The sequence below is a fragment of the Pteropus alecto genome, unplaced genomic scaffold, assembly GCF_000325575.1.
Source record: "Pteropus alecto unplaced genomic scaffold, ASM32557v1 scaffold25, whole genome shotgun sequence".
Taxonomy (NCBI): domain Eukaryota; kingdom Metazoa; phylum Chordata; class Mammalia; order Chiroptera; family Pteropodidae; genus Pteropus; species Pteropus alecto.
In genome coordinates this window covers 6,767,540-6,783,006 of record NW_006441955.1, presented here as the reverse complement: position 1 = coordinate 6,783,006, position 15,467 = coordinate 6,767,540, and the positions used below count along the sequence as shown (strand labels likewise).

Sequence of the window (15,467 nt, the reverse complement as noted above, 5' to 3'; positions counted from 1 at the left end):
CTAAGGGTGAGGTGTGTCCCCAGGGCTGCAGGGCAACAAGGCAAGTATGCTGTCCTTTTGTGTTAAATGACAATAAATGAATAAATGAAAGAATAAATACTTTGTTCTGTAGGGTTTTTTCCTTCCTGTTTTAGGGAATTTGTGAGTTATTAACCATGAATGAGCTCTGTAAATCAAGACACCCAATAAATGAAAAATTGATTGATGACATGTCACATAGGGAGTTGCTAGCAGCAATAAGGCTAGATTCTGGGTCTCCGCCACCCTGTACTTTCTCAGTGGGGACCAAATCTACTCTGACCATGGCTGGCTTGAGCAGGCTCTGCAGCTGCAGGCTACAGAGCCTCCTGCAAACACGAAGTAAAATGCAGCAGTTCTCAGCCTGCCTCCCAAGGGGGTCGTGAGCATTAATTAGTTACCATTGGTAAAGTGTTCTGAAGATGTGGGGTGTATAAACATAGCAAGTCATTAGGCCTCTCCACACCACTATGCTCTACAGCCTGGGAACTGCTAATTGAGAAATAATTAACACCTCAGGGTGCAGAGGACGGATGCTGGCTTTTCCAGGATTGGAAGGGATGTAATAATGTGAACGGGGAGCAGGGAGAGCTAAGGCTACTTTGGATCCCAAAATACACCAAAGATTATTCACCTCCTACCCCTAAGCAGGAAGCATGGGGAATATTGCCTCAGTAAAACATTTGGGACTGCACTCCTTGGAGAAAGCCCCCACCACAGTGCTAGGCTGCATAGGCTGAGCCACATTCTTAGAGCAAAAGCACTCAGGTCCAGTCCAGCTCTGCCTGACCTAGCTGGTTGAGCAGATAGCAACTGCATGGTCCACCCAAATTGTATTTTCCTCAACTGTAAGGTCAGGATGATAACATGCATCCACCATCTATCCCATCCCTCCACTATGTTGTCTGGCAGCTTCCCTCAAGGCCAGAAAATCCAGCTCAGGCCGCTGGGGGACTATAGAAGACTGATGCCCAGGCTTACCCAGATCGATAATGGCATCTCAGGGCTGGGGGCTAGGGGTTACATGGTAATTCCAGTTCAGCCAAGGTTGAGAACCAGTGCTTTGACCTGTGTGTCAAGCACTGGAGTGGTGGGAAAAGAAGATGCAAATCATAAGCTATATAAATGTCTAACCAGTGTACTATATATACTTAAAACTAATAATGAAATAAAATAAAATGCTTAAAAAGCACACCATGCTTCCCTCATACCAGTTCATCATTTCCTGATTCCATGCTTGTGATTGTCCTTGTCTCTCTGCCTGGACATTCTACTCCATTCCCATTGCCATTCTTGATCTGGTAAACCCCACTCATCCTTCAGGCTCAGTTCCAAGTTCACCTCAGCGAAGCCCTCCTTCTCAGCACTCCTACAGGTTTCTCAGCCCCCATTACACCACTGATCATACCTTGTTGATCCTGGCAGATCCTGAGCAGGCTGAGAGATTCTTAAGGTCACTATTAGAATCACCAGTGTATTGCATGGGATCTGCTACACTTTAAATATTCAATAAACTATAACTGTTATTACTTAGGTAGAGTTATATGATATGCAGCTCTCACCTCAGCACATTTGCACTTGTTGTTTTCATTGTCTGTAACATTCTTCCCCCAGATATTTGCAAAGCTCTCTCATCTCTTCAGGTCTTTGCTAAAATGTCTCAGTGAGGCTTTCTTGATCATCTTATTTTAAATTGCAACCTCCTGACCTCCAACTTTCCCCAATTAATTTTTCTCTATAGTAAAAAAGCATCTGATGAATCCTGTCTTTATATAAATTTTTGATAATTTTTTACCATGATTTTGCATTAATTTTCTAAATTAATTACATTAAAATACCACTTCTCTTGGTTACCGAGTTCTGTGACCTCCCCTTAAGTTTCACTGTATTGGTTTATTGACAGAATGTGAGCTATATTAAATACAGGGAATTATGTTTGTGTTTTGTCCACTATTCCCAATTTCTACAACAGTAGCTAGTACATGGTTACTGCTCAAAAAATAATGTGAATGAAAGTTTGATTTAATGTCTTAAAGGCTGTCTTGGGCTTTATAATAAAGGTGCCTTTTTCTAATTGTTTAAATTTTTTAATTTATTTAAATTGTAAGCCTGTAAAATAATAGGGTAGATTCGCAACTGCATTGCCCACTGTTGTCATGGTTACACTACTGCCAGCCTTTCTCCTAGTCTGAGAGTGAGGCGGCCCCAGACAGTAGGAGGGAACGCCACACTCAAAACCCGGAAAATAGGCTTTGATGATAGAGTTACACCTCCCTAAATCCTAGAGCGCACTTCCGGAATGGTGCTTTACTTATTGGCGCCCAGGCCAATCTTTGATCTTGAGGAGGGCCGAGTTCTCCCTCCTCAGCAAAGCTTCCGGAACACCTTTCACTTGCGTCTGCTGTGAGGTGGGCGAGTCCTCTTGAGCGCGGCTTTGTGATTGGCTAGAAGGACAGGAGGCGGAGCTTTGGCGGGCACGCCCCGGGCGCAGGCGCGTTCGCCCGGCACGGCGGTCCCGTGGGCTGTGTCGGCTGGGTCTGCAATTGGTGAGCGTGGGTGTCAGGAAGGGGTGAGAGACTGGTGGTGGGTGGTGGAGTGAATAGTGGTCTCTGAGCGCAGAGACCTAGGATCTTGCTGTCCGCTTTCCCACGTGCACGCCGTCCTTGGGTTGGGGTCACAGTCATATAAACTTTGGGGTAATACTCATCTCTTAGTCTCATTTTCCTCCATGGAAAACTGAAAGCAGGACTTCCTTGTCTCTCCAAGGTGGTTGTGGCACAGTGTTCCTAGAAGTGCCAGCCCTGGAAAGACCCTCAGAGTTCACCTGGTGGCTGAGCCAACCTTCCCATTTTACATATGGAAAAATTGAGGTCCGGAAAATGTCATGAGACCCGGTCACCCAGCCAGTGAAGGCCGAACCAGTTCTTAGAACTAGGTCTGGGCCTTCATTGTTTTCTGTTTGTTTTTCTTTCCCAGCATGGTTCGTGATGGAGACTTTGGGGGAATTGAAAATCGAAGGCAGGGACTTAGCCTCCAGGTGTGGCCCTGTGCTCTTCTGCCCTGTCTCTTGATACAGTGACTTCACATCTCAGAGCCTCCTTCTTCTGTGAGTTAGGCATAATGATAATAACAAACACTGTATACCAAGCACTGTTATAAGCACTTTATGCATAGCTTTCCTGCTTGGATTGCAGGGCCATTGTGAGTCAACCTTTAAAAAGGTCTGTGCTAGAAGGACAGAGTAGATGCTCTATAAAAATTTACTAAATGATTGAATGACTCAGAGGCTCTTTGCCAGACTCGAGGTGCTGGACACATTTTTTACTATATTGCTTTCAAGGCATTATCTGAGAAAATTGAAATAATTATTCTGTTGGTTTAAGCTGAGGAATCTAAGGATGAACACACATTTAGGGCTCGGGACAGAGGGCTTAAGGCTCTTGTTTAAATTATCCAGGTAATTTCTCATTGCACCCCTTCACTTTGTTCTTCATATACTAATATAGTTGGTCAACAAACAATAATAGCCTAAATATTAGGCATTGTCCTAGGCCCTGAAATATAAAAATGCAAAAAAAAAAACAACAAAAAACAACTTATGAACTCATAGTTTAATAGGGAAATAGGACATGAAACATTCATTCCCAATGCCTGGCACACACCAGTTTCTCCAAACCATGTTTGAGAATTATTCCAGTGCAGAATACTATAAAGAAGTGTTTTCAGTGGGAACACAGAGAAGAAAGTGACTCTCTGTTTGGAAGGGTTGGTGAAGGCTTCTTGCAATAAGTGAACTTTGAGTGATGAATTGGAGGTACTGGGGGGGATGTTTGCCTGTTCTTAGAACAATGAGCAATTTGGGGATGTGTTAGGGGAGGGGTAGGATAAGCTGGAAGAGGTGTGTTGAGATAAAAATATGAGGAGGCTTTGGTACAATTCTGAGAAAATTATTGGGGAACCATTAATGGATTATAAACAAGAGAGAGATTGAATCAACTGTAATATGGACACTAGACAGACAGGGTCAAGAATCGTTCAGTTCATTCATTAATAAACCTTTATTGAATGTCTGCTGTGTCCAGGCACCATGCTGGATCCTGCATGTACAACTTGGAATAAAATATACGTGGTTTTTGCCCACATGTAATTTACAATCTAAATCAGAGTGGGTAAACAGGCTTCTGCAGTGGTGCTCCCAGTGCTGTCCCTGGATTAGCAGCATCAGCATCACCTGGGAACTTGTTAGAAATGCAGGTTCTCTGTCTTTACCCCAGACCTACTGAATCAAACTGGAGGTGAGGCCCTACAATCAGTGTTTTCACAAGCTCTCCAGGTGATTCTGATGCTCACTTAAGTTTCAGAACCAGTGGTATACTGTAATGTAGCAAGCGGTACTGAGGGCCTAACCCATCGTTGCGGCAGTAAGGGACAGAAAGAAGGGGGTGGACTTAAGAGAAATCTTGAAGAAAGATTCGTTTGCTTTAGGAAGAGCCAGAGGTGAAGGCACTTCTGGCTTGGGCCACTGGCCTGAGGTGGGACCTCAAGTGATGGGGGCAGGTGTGAACCACATGAGCCATGCCTCCAGGGCCCACACTTTTCCATGCAGTCAGACTAGGACTCTGACGCAGTGCCTCCCAACCTTTTTCAGGTCCTAGGCCACATAGGAAATGATAATATTTGTACATTGCATGGAGAAATGGATGAAGCTGCCTGAGGTTCCAGAGGACCAGCTGGAGGACTTGAGGCTGAAAGCTAGAGCTGACCACCTGGGGCTTCCAGCTTCCCAGAGCTGAGAGGGATCAGTAACCCATTCTCAGCACAGTGCAGGGGAACTTTGCTCCATGGGATGTGCTGAAAATCAGAGGTGCTCACCAAATTTGACAGTATAAATCAAGAACCTTGAAAATTTATACCCTTTGACTCAGTAATTCCATTCCTGAAAATCCTCTCCCAAATAGATAACAAAATAAAGACTTCTGTTCTTTGTAATTTATGTATAAGGAGAAAACTGAAAACTCTCTGGTAGTAAGAGAATCATTCTTGATATAGTCAGTCAATGAATTGTTGTACTGCCATTAGAAATGTGTGAATATTTGGTAAAATCATAGAGAAACCTGCGTACTCATTCATCAGACAGTGTCTAGTCAGCCCCTGCTGTGTGCTGAGTGGAGAGCAAGTTAGAGGTGGTCCCTGCCTGCACAGAGCAAAGTGCCTGAAAGACAAGCAGCCCAACGTGCAGTAACTCCAAAGGGAGATTGGTATTTGATAGGGGGCAAATGGGCTGCTGCAGGAGAAGCTGGTCTTTGCCGTATGAGGAGTGGGACAAGGAAGGCATCCTAGAGGACAGGATGGTAATCCTGAGGCCTGAAGGATGGGTAGATGTTGGTGTGCAAAGGGGCAGTGTATTTAAAAGTGAGCATGGTGCAACTGGGACACGGAGAGGGCGATGGTGAGAAGAGGCCCAAGGGGACCAGTAGCCAGCTCATGTGGGGCCATGGGCACTGCGAAGGTCAGAAGCTTAGACCCGATTCTAAGGGTACCAGGAAGCCACTGGAGGATTTTAAGCAAGAAAAACTGTTACCGTATGTGTTTTGGAAGTGTCCCCTGTGGCGCGTGATGAGATGATAGTGGCCTGGACCTGGGTGGATGCTGTGGAGGTGGAGAGAAGGACAAATTGAATAGCATGTGAAGAGTAGGGATGACAGGGCCAAGAGAGTTGGTGTATGTGGGGCATGGGGGAAAGGTAGGTGAACCCAGTCTTTTGGTTTACACAAAGGGTGGCTTATGGTGCCATTCAGATAGGAGGTGGGTTTGGGGGGAAGGCGCTGAGTTTCTTAGGGTGCTGAGTTTGAAGTGCATTGTGTTCTCCAGGAGTCAGCACAAGGCCTGACCCGGGAGTGTGTGAGAGAGAAGGGAAGAAGCACACAACATTTGACATTTAAGGGGGGTGGGCAAAGGGCAGGGTTGGCAAAAGAAAGAGGGAATCATCAGCAGTAGTTGTCTCTGGGCTGAGGGGTTATAGTTGCTTTCGTTTTCTTTTTTATTTCTGTTTTTTCCCAGTTTTCTATAATAACAATAGCAAGCGTCGATTGAGCTCATAGAATGTGCCAGATACTGTTCTAGTAACCTTTTATAACTCTTCTAAGTTCCTACAATAAACCGAGAAGGTAGGTCCTATTGCATTGCCATTTTACAGATGAAGAAACTGAGCACAGAGGGTTTAAGTCACATGTCCCAAGCTGTCAGTGGGAAGCCTGCCTGGATACCGGGCTGTTTGGTTCCAGAGCCTGTGCAGTCGCCACCCATTCCTATCTCTCCACAGTATGCTATTATATCTTTTGTAAATGAAAAAATATTGATTTTTTTTTTTTACATGACAACAAGAGGTAAGAGAAGTAGTACTTGGATCTGCTAGGAAATTGGAAATGAAAGGGTTTGCATCTGCAGAATCAGTGGTTATCTTAGAAGTTTATTGGAGACCAGACTGAGCTGGCTACTTCATGCTGTCAGAACGTAGTTAATGCTTATTTGTGCACAACTCATTTTTCTCCAGGCACAGGTGCTTCCCTATGCTGGGGTGGCATGGAAAGGCTGCTAGCAAGATTCAGAGCATTGGCCACCTGCAGCCACCAGCTTTCCGGGTACATCCCTTGCAGGTTTCACCACTGTGCCCCAGGGAGAGGGAAGCGCTTGATGTTGTCCCGAGTGTTCCAGCCCCAGAACCTTCGGGAAGACCAGGTCCTCTCCCTGGAGGGCAAGTCTGGTGACCTGACCTGTAAGAGCCAGAGGCTGATGCTACAGGTGGGCCTGATCCACCCCGCAAGCTCCGGGTGTTACCACCTCCTGCCTTATACTGTTCGTGCTATGGAGAAGCTGGTGCGAGTGATAGACCAGGAGATGCAGGCCATTGGGGGACAGAAGGTCAACATGCCCAGTCTCAGCCCTGCAGAGCTCTGGCGAGCCACCAACCGGTGGGACTTGATGGGCAAGGAGCTGCTAAAACTTAGAGACAGACACGGCAAGGAATACTGCTTAGGACCAACTCACGAGGAAGCCATTACAGCCCTGGTCGCGTCCCAGAAGACACTGTCCTACAAGCAGCTTCCGTTCCTGTTGTACCAGGTGACAAGAAAGTTTCGGGATGAGCCCAGGCCCCGCTTTGGTCTTCTCCGTGGCCGAGAGTTTTACATGAAGGACATGTATACCTTTGACTCCTCCCCAGAGGCCGCCCGGCAGACCTACAGCCTCGTGTGTGATGCCTACAACAGCCTTTTTGACAGACTGGGGCTGCAATGTGTCAAGGTCCAGGCAGACGTGGGTAGCATCGGGGGCATGATGTCTCATGAGTTCCAGCTACCAATGGATGTTGGAGAAGACCAGTTTGCAGTCTGTCCCAGCTGCAGCTTCTCAGCCAACATGGAGACACTAGACTTGTCACAAAGGAACTGCCCTGCTTGCCAGGGACCACTGACTAAAACCAAAGGCATTGAAGTGGGGCACACATTTTACCTGGGCACCAAGTACTCCTCCATTTTCAATGCCCAGTTTATCAACGTCCATGGCAAACCATCCTTGGCTGAAATGGGGTGCTATGGCTTGGGCGTGACACGGATCTTGGCTGCTGCCATCGAGGTTCTCTCTACAGAAGACTGCATCCGCTGGCCTGGACTTCTGGCCCCTTACCAAGTCTGCCTCATCCCACCGAAGAAGGGCAGTAAGGAGGCGGTAGCCGCAGAGCTCACGGGGCACCTGTACGACCACATCACAGAGGCGGTGCCGCCGCTTCGCGGGGAGGTCCTGTTAGACGACAGGACCCATCTGACAATTGGAAACAGACTGAAAGACGCCAACAAGTTTGGCTACCCCTTTGTGATCATCACTGGCAAGAGGGCCCTGGAGGACCCTGCGCATTTTGAGGTGTGGTGCCAGAACACTGGCGAGGTGGTCTTTCTCACCAAGGAAGGAGTCATAGAATTACTGAGCCAAGTGCAGGTTGTCTAAGCGCCCCCAGCCCACCCCACCCCCTCTTGCAGCCTTGGAGTTCACTCTAACACTGCCTTTGCCTTCACTCCTTTCTGGGGCTGGTCTCCCCAGAACCAGGGCAGTTCATGGAAGGTAAGAATATGTTAGGGAAACCAATTTTTATCTAGTCATTTGTTCAGAGGACTTGTATTTAAAGTTGTTAACTTGGTCCCTTTCTCTGGATTGGCCACGCTGCCACATACAGTCCCTTTTTTATTCCGATGTAGAAGCTTCATTAGGAGGCAGAGAGGCAAGAAAGGGCAGAGTTCTCATGTTGGCCCTCAGCAAGTCACTGCCCTTCTGGAAGCTGAGTTTCCCATGTGAAGGATGAGAATGGCCGATGGCCAGGGCCCTCCGGTTTTGATGGTCTGATTACGGGCCAGTTGCTGCATACCAGGCCCACCAGCCCTCCTCCACTTAGACTCATCCTCTCCCCTGCTGAGGCCTGTTTCTCCATCTGTGACATGAGGAAATGGAACCAGATCTGTAAATTCCTTAACAACTGTTTGTCACTGGCTGGTTCCATGAGAGGCGCATGACAGATCTGGTTCCTCTGATCCTCCTTAGTCTAAGCTACACAGAAAGTTGATTTAATCAGCTGATGACCCCCCCCCCCCGCCCCCCAAAAGCACCTCCAGAGACCAGGCTCTACTTAGGCCGCTCCACGCTGAGATCATGTTGGATTGATTGAATAAAGTCAAACTATTGGGATGGGCCTTGCATGTTCATTTGAAACAGTGGTGACACCTGCCATCATAGTGTAGTGGCTTCCTGTCTTGAGACTCTTCTTTTGCTATCATTTCTATACTCCTCTCAAAGAAAAAAAATAGGTGGCTGAGAAAGTGTTTTAAACCATTTCTCCCCACAGATACCAGGATAGCAGGCTTCGAGTGCCACAGTGACTGTGTCCTGAGTTGGATCCTAGAGCCACAACCGGGTGAATATTAAGTTCTCTGCCTGCATTATGTGGCAAATTAGGAGCAGACTTGAGCCACTACTGCAGTGCTACCTGCTTTCATTGCTCGTGCTCCCTAGATTAGGGCCTTGGACATGCCCAAATCTAACAAGGATATGTCAAGGGCAAGCTCAAGGCCACCACCTCCTGAAAATATGCCTGACAGCTCCTGGAAGTGGTTTTTCCCCAGCACTCTCCCGGTCAGCCTTGAGGGTGTTCCTTCTTGTTCGGGGCAGCTCCTTGTTTGGTGGCCAGCCTCTTTAGTTGATGGTCAGCACCCTGTGGCCAGGGTCCTAGGCTGATTCCTAGTCTACTGCAGTTCTGTCTTGGCCAATTGTTCCAGTTGCTACGCAGCTTCCCAGCAGCTTATTACTGCTACTGCTGTTACAGCTTGAGTAACTCCACCCCAAGCACACACCATCAGGTACCCTAATTAATGCATATACCAAGCCATAATGACTCCCAGGCTTACCACTGGAGCTTGGGGGCCCAGCATTCAGGCCAGGAGATGCAGCTTCTGAGAGAAGACCTAGAAAGGCTGGACTGTAAGGCAGGGGAGTTTACCCGTGGCTGCACGTTGGAATCACCTGGTTCCCACCCACAGGTTCTGGTTATGGACAGGGGTGTGGCTGCGTATCAGGAATTTTAAAGTTCCTCAGATGATTCTAACGTGCAAAGTCTATTGAGAGCTCCTAGTGTGTGGGTAGCTGCCTTCTCTGAGCCCACCTTGTAGTTGAGCGTTTCTTTGAGTGAGTAATTTTTGTTGTATATTATCAGACTGATGTGAGCTCTCAGCTTTTAATGGTCTGATCATTTATTTGTTGGGGGCCTGCCACATGCCACTGTGTTGTGATGCCCTTTTTTACACCCTTTCAGACCTTGAAATTGTACAGGAGGTGCTGTTACTCTCATTTTACCAATGAGCAACTTAAGGATGCACAGCTCTTAAGTATCAGAGCTAGAATCCAAGTATTGGCCAAAACCTGCCCTCCCCACTACAATGCATGGCCTCTTACTATGCGAGTGATTTCAGTAAGTAAAACTGAATTATTTATGTCTATCTAATTAAGTTAGCCTTAACTAATGAGAAATTAGAATTCGTGCATATGGGTGCATATACTTTTTTTTTTTTTAAGTTTGTGCTCTATAATCTTATTTTTGGAACGTTAGCCAAATGTAAGAACTTTTAAAAACCACCCAATTAATTTTAAACTCTTCACAGATGTGCAAGTTATAGAATGATTTGGGGATGATGCAGAATCATGGAACTTTAGAATGGGAGGAGAACTTGGAGCCTGCCTGTGCAGCCCTCACTTCACAGATGGGAAACAGGCCTGGAGTGGGAATTAACCTGCCATGTACCATCTGACTGACAAAAGGCCTGATTGCAGGCCAGGTGCTACATCCCCTAAATTAGGCTGCTTCCTGTCGATCTTGTATTGAGAGGTCAGGCTAAATCAGTCTTTGAACTACAGAAGCCTCTACATATGAAACAGGTACCCATCCTCTATTTTCCAAGAGAAACAAATACAGAGTACAAGAAATCTAGGTGTTCTGATTGCCAAGCCAGTGTTTGTTCTAGTAGCCAAGATCAGTGTAATTTGGTGGAAAGATCAGAACCTTAAAGAGACCTAATCCTAGATCCACCTCTTACCAGGGATGTCTCCTTAGATAAATTACCTGACCTTTGTGCATTTCACATTCTTTATCTGTAAGATGCACTCATGATAATGGTACTTACCTCCCAGGGTTGTCTGGACGTTGGCTGAGCTTATATGTTATGCTTAACTCTTGCTATGCTCTCAGGGAACACTTCCTTAATACTAGGTGACTTAGAAAATGCCCATTGGGAGCTCAGGTTCTCCTGTTAATTTTATCTTCCTTAGATGCTTTACAACCTTCCTGGGAAATGCCACCAGCAAGAACTAAATAATGCCTGCAGAATGGTTCCATCTCCTTAGAGGCAAGATGGACATACTCAAAATAAACTTTCCCCTTCCTAAACTTGCCAGTGCTACTTCTTGCCATGAACTGATGAAATGGAGATGCTGGCGAAATAACAGGTACGGGCTTTATTATCATTGCTCCTTAGGGAGATCTAGAAGCAACTGGCTAGAAAATCAAGCTTAGGATGTAAATCAAGGGCTCCATTAATATTCTGTATTTTAATGGGAGAAACACCTGCTGGGCTATCCATAAAAGAAATCTGTTGAAACTGTCATTTCCTAACTACTTGAATGCCAGGCCTCTTCACAGAGTTCCCACCAAGGTGCCAGAATGCTTTTTAGAATGGATTGTTACACATCCAAGGGCATGTAAAGCTTTGTTTTAGTTAGAATAAGTTTTTATAAATGTGGGTAGTTTTCTATAATATGAAAAATGGGAAAATATTTTTATGATGTTATTGCAAACTCAGGGAATTTGCAATAGGGCCTGATCGAAGACTAGGTGCTAAAGGGAGAAACAGTTGGGCATGGAGGAAGGAGAGCAAGATACTTCACTTAATTTAAAATAATGGCTTACATCATAGTGACTCAGACTAGAGGCTTGAGTCAGACTGCCTGGGCCACTTGATAGCCATATGACTTTGTGCAAGTTTGACCTTCCTCATACTCCCTACACTTCATTGGTAAAATGGGGACTACAGTGCCTGGCTCACAGCAGGTGCTTGGCAGCTGCCCTTATATTAAGCCAGTTAGCCTTTTGTACACAGTAGGTGAGTGGGTGGTACATGTGGGCCAGCAGAAGGAGGTGGCACCTTGAGGCTCTCCACATTCAGGCACCACCTTGGTGCAGGTATGGTGTCTACTCCTGTTAAACCAGCAGATCTAAAGACTGCCAGTGAGCTTCCATGGTGAAAGCTTAATTGCTCTTAGCTAATTAAAACTGTAGAGCCAGGAGAGTGAAGAGGAGGCACTTACCAGTTAATGCTAAATGAGGATGCCCCATTTGCAAGGGTAGAACTTACTGCCCAGGCTCACCCAGAAAGCTCGTGGGCTGACCCAGGAGACTCATTGGTGGGGTGTCGGGTGCTGTGGAGATTTGGCTGTGGGCTCTGGCAGGGGTTTCTGCAGACTGGATTCTTCTACTCAGGATGGGGACGTTGCATGACAGTGAATGCCAAGACTTTACCATAATCTTGGAGTGAGCAGGCAAGGGCTGCTTGGGCTATTGCCAACTTCTCAAAGGCAAGGACCCAGTCTTGTCACTATTAATATCTCCTAAAGGGTTTAGAGGAGTCCTGAATTCAAGTCCTGACTCTACTTTTACCAGCTAGTTGACTTTGGGCAAGTTACCCACCCCATTGGTGCCACTTTTATTATTAAAATGGTGCCATAAAACTATTTGCCTCCTAGAGGTGTTGAGAGGATTGAGTGTGCCAGTCTGCATAAATCACCTAGAATGCTGTCTAACGTATCTTAAGTGCTCCATAGATGACAGCTGTTACTATTGAGCCAGGCTAGCATATGCACTAACTCTGGAATGTGCCTTTCCAAGGCTCTTTGCCTTTGCTTGAAGGCCCACCCACTTACCCCACCCCACCAATTTCTTCAGCTTCATGGCCCACATTCGTCATGTATGGTGGCTTCCACCCCTCATCTGTTCAGAATTCATCACTCCTTCCTCTGTGTCATCAGTCAGTAGTTATTTGTTGTGCACCTACTATGTGTTGAGCAGGTGCTCTGCTAGGTCTTGGCAGTACAAAAGTGTACAGTTCAGGGTCCCTGACTCAGTTTACAGAGAAGTGGGAAGAACCATCCAGTAAACAATTACAATGCAGTGTGGTAAGTGTAGGGATGGTGCAGGGGCTATGGGACAAGTGGGATAAGGGGCCAGGAGGGCTTCCTGAAGGAGGCAGCTGGGCCTGATTGAAGACTAGGTGTTAAAGGGAGAAACAGTTGGGCATAGAGGAAGGAGAGCAAGTGGAAATAATGTTCCAGGCAGAGGGAACAATATGCAAACGCCCAAAGTTAAGAGATGGCAAGATTGGAGAATTAAAAAACGTGTCATCGATTGAACACTTAAGGCAAGCTCTGTTACATGTGCTTCACATAATTAACTCATTTCATCCTCACAGCATCTGCATGAGGTAGGTGATACTATCCTGTTTATATTGTAGATGAAGAAACTGAGGTACAGTGCTTAAGCAAATTGTCTGGAGGCCATATAGCTAGTGAGTCGTGGGGCTGGAATTAGAGGGCAGGCAGCCTGCCTCGAGCTAATACTCTAAGCCACTGCACCCTCCTGACCCATAGCTGAAATGTGTCCAGGATGACTGGGCTAAGGAGGCCAGAGAAAGAAAGCTGCAGAGGTAGTAAGGGGCCAGATCCTGAAGGGCCCTGGATACCATACTATATTGATGAGGGGGAGCTACAGGGGGCTCAGAGCAGAGGCATGGACAGACTTGCTTTTGTGGCTTTATTTCTCTTCACTGGAGCAGTTTCCAGCCCAGAGTTAGATTTATGACATCCACTCAACAGCATGACCTTGAAGGCAGAGGGTGCCTGATGCACTTCAGCCTTGATGCCCTACCCTTGGTTGGTGCTTGTTAAATATTTATAACCAAACAGAATAAAAGGAACACAATAAAGGAGGCAGATGGGCTCTGGAGTGAGATGCTTGGGTTCATATCATGGCTCTGACAATCAGCCATGGCAAGGCTGCATGTCCTCATTTTCTTATTTATAAAGTTGCAATCCTAGACCCGAGACCGGGGCTGTTAAAATGAGAATTCAGGTTTGCACAGTGCTGGAACTCCATATTGACAGCCGCCATAATGTCTCTTGGTTCCCTTCCTGCCCTTGTGTACCTAACCAGCAAGTAGTGTGTTTCGGGGTAGCTTAAGGGGACTTTGTCCCCCAACCCAAATCTCCAGCTGCCATCCTAAATCCAGAGAGAAGGGCTGCACTCCTGTCCTGTAAGAAGGAGGGGCCCCCAAGTGGTAGGAAAGGCTCTGTAAGTCAGGGATGCTGAGAATGCTGGCGCCTTGCCCTTCTTCTCTCGGCCTCAGTTTCCTCATCTGTAAAATCAGTCGGGGGAGGGTTGAGGCCCTGCAGGAGCTCTGACTCTGGCTCTGCTGGAGTCTCAGCCATGGGCAGGTGGCTGGGGAAGCACTGGGCAATGGCCAGGCCCACATGCTCCCCTTGGAATCATCTGCCTCTTGGGCTGCCTGTCCCACCGGCTCTGCCCCTGAATAAGGGGCACCCCCCAGGGCTTTTTTCCCACACTTCTCCGCCCTGCTCAGCGAGGCTTCTACTGGCCAGAGAACTGGAAGGAGAGGTCCCAGGGTGGGCAGTGCACAGAGACCCCTCTTCTCTGGCCCAGCAGAGTTGTAGTCCTAACCTCCTCAGGCCCACTCCTAAGTCCATGCTCCTTCCACTCTCTTGCACCCAGAGAAGATGGCAGAGGTCAGAGGAGGCAAAGCCTGTGGGCTTGTGAGGCCAGGTGCCTTCCTGGAGGAGGTATAAGACAGCCATGTTGGGCTCAACCCTGGGAATGCCATTGTTGATGCTTGTGTGTGTAAGTGGAGCCTTGGAACAGGACTGTTTTCATTCCTTAGTTCTTTCATCTGTTCATCCATCCATCCATTCATCAGCACACTCACAGTCACTGAACTCCCACTGTGTGTTAGGCCTGGGCACTCAAAACAAAGCCTCATTTGGCCCCTACTCTGAGAGCTCGCCTTCTGGAAGGTTTAGTGCAGCATTTCTCAAATTCAGTATTAATTTGGCCCAGATAATTCTTTGGGAACCCATCATATGCAGGGTAAGATGTTAGGTAGCATCCCTGGCTTCAACTCACTAGATGTCAGCAGCATCCCACCAAGTTGTAATAACCAAAAATGACATTGACAAGTCCCCTGGGGTGCAAGTCCCCTGGTTGAGAACCACTGGTCTAGTGCCACTACTGGTTTGCATAGATGTACACCTGTTTACTTAAGAGCTAGTTACTGAATAATGTGCCAGGCACTTTGCATACAATATTTGCACATAAGTGCCATGGACATGCCTATGAGGTAGGTGGTATAGTGAATCATTTTACAGATGAACTAGGCTCTTATCACAGTCCCTTATAGTCACAATAAGTCAGCAACCACCAGGATCCTACCTCTGGTCTAATAGTCTGCCATTCTAAGTCCCATTTCTCCCCTTTGCACTTCTGCCCCCACCCCTAGCTGGAGGGAAAGGGAGAGACTGAAGGGAAGGGAAAACAGAAGCTTGTCGATCAGAGGCCTTATGAAAAGGCCTGGGTGATAGGGATGGTCACGTGACAACCTTTGTCAGGTATGTAGTTTTGAATGTATAACCTGCTCTCTGGCATCTCATCCCAGTGTTGGGGAGAGGGTGGAGTAATTAGTCTGTTTCACAGAGAAGGCAGCACACCGGAACCTGCTTTGCCCCAAGACAGTGAGGTGAATGGAGGGGGCTACTGTAGGGAACCCTACACTGTCTGCTAGGGTTGTTACTAAATG

General features: G+C 47.0%; 1 protein-coding gene across 8 annotated transcripts; it reads left to right on the top strand.

The window, feature by feature from the left end:
- Positions 1-2,475: 2,475 nt before the first annotated feature.
- PARS2 (prolyl-tRNA synthetase 2, mitochondrial) lies at positions 2,476-10,999 on the top strand. Of its 8 annotated transcripts, none has more exons than XR_003048545.1 (4): positions 2,476-2,564; positions 6,572-7,935; positions 8,909-8,977; positions 10,882-10,999. XR_003048545.1 is itself a non-coding variant. In XM_025051930.1 (3 exons), the coding sequence occupies exons 2-3, from the start codon at positions 6,601-6,603 to the stop codon at positions 8,918-8,920; spliced, it is 1,347 nt and encodes a 448-aa protein (XP_024907698.1). In that variant the 5' UTR covers positions 2,476-2,564; positions 6,572-6,600; the 3' UTR covers positions 8,921-10,999. The 8 variants fall into 8 exon arrangements, 3 of the variants coding, with proteins under 3 accessions (XP_024907698.1, XP_006919306.1, XP_015450667.1); XR_003048544.1 differs by having other exon boundaries at positions 6,572-8,133; XR_003048542.1 differs by having other exon boundaries at positions 6,572-8,133; positions 9,872-10,999.
- The last annotated feature ends 4,468 nt before the right edge of the window (positions 11,000-15,467 follow it).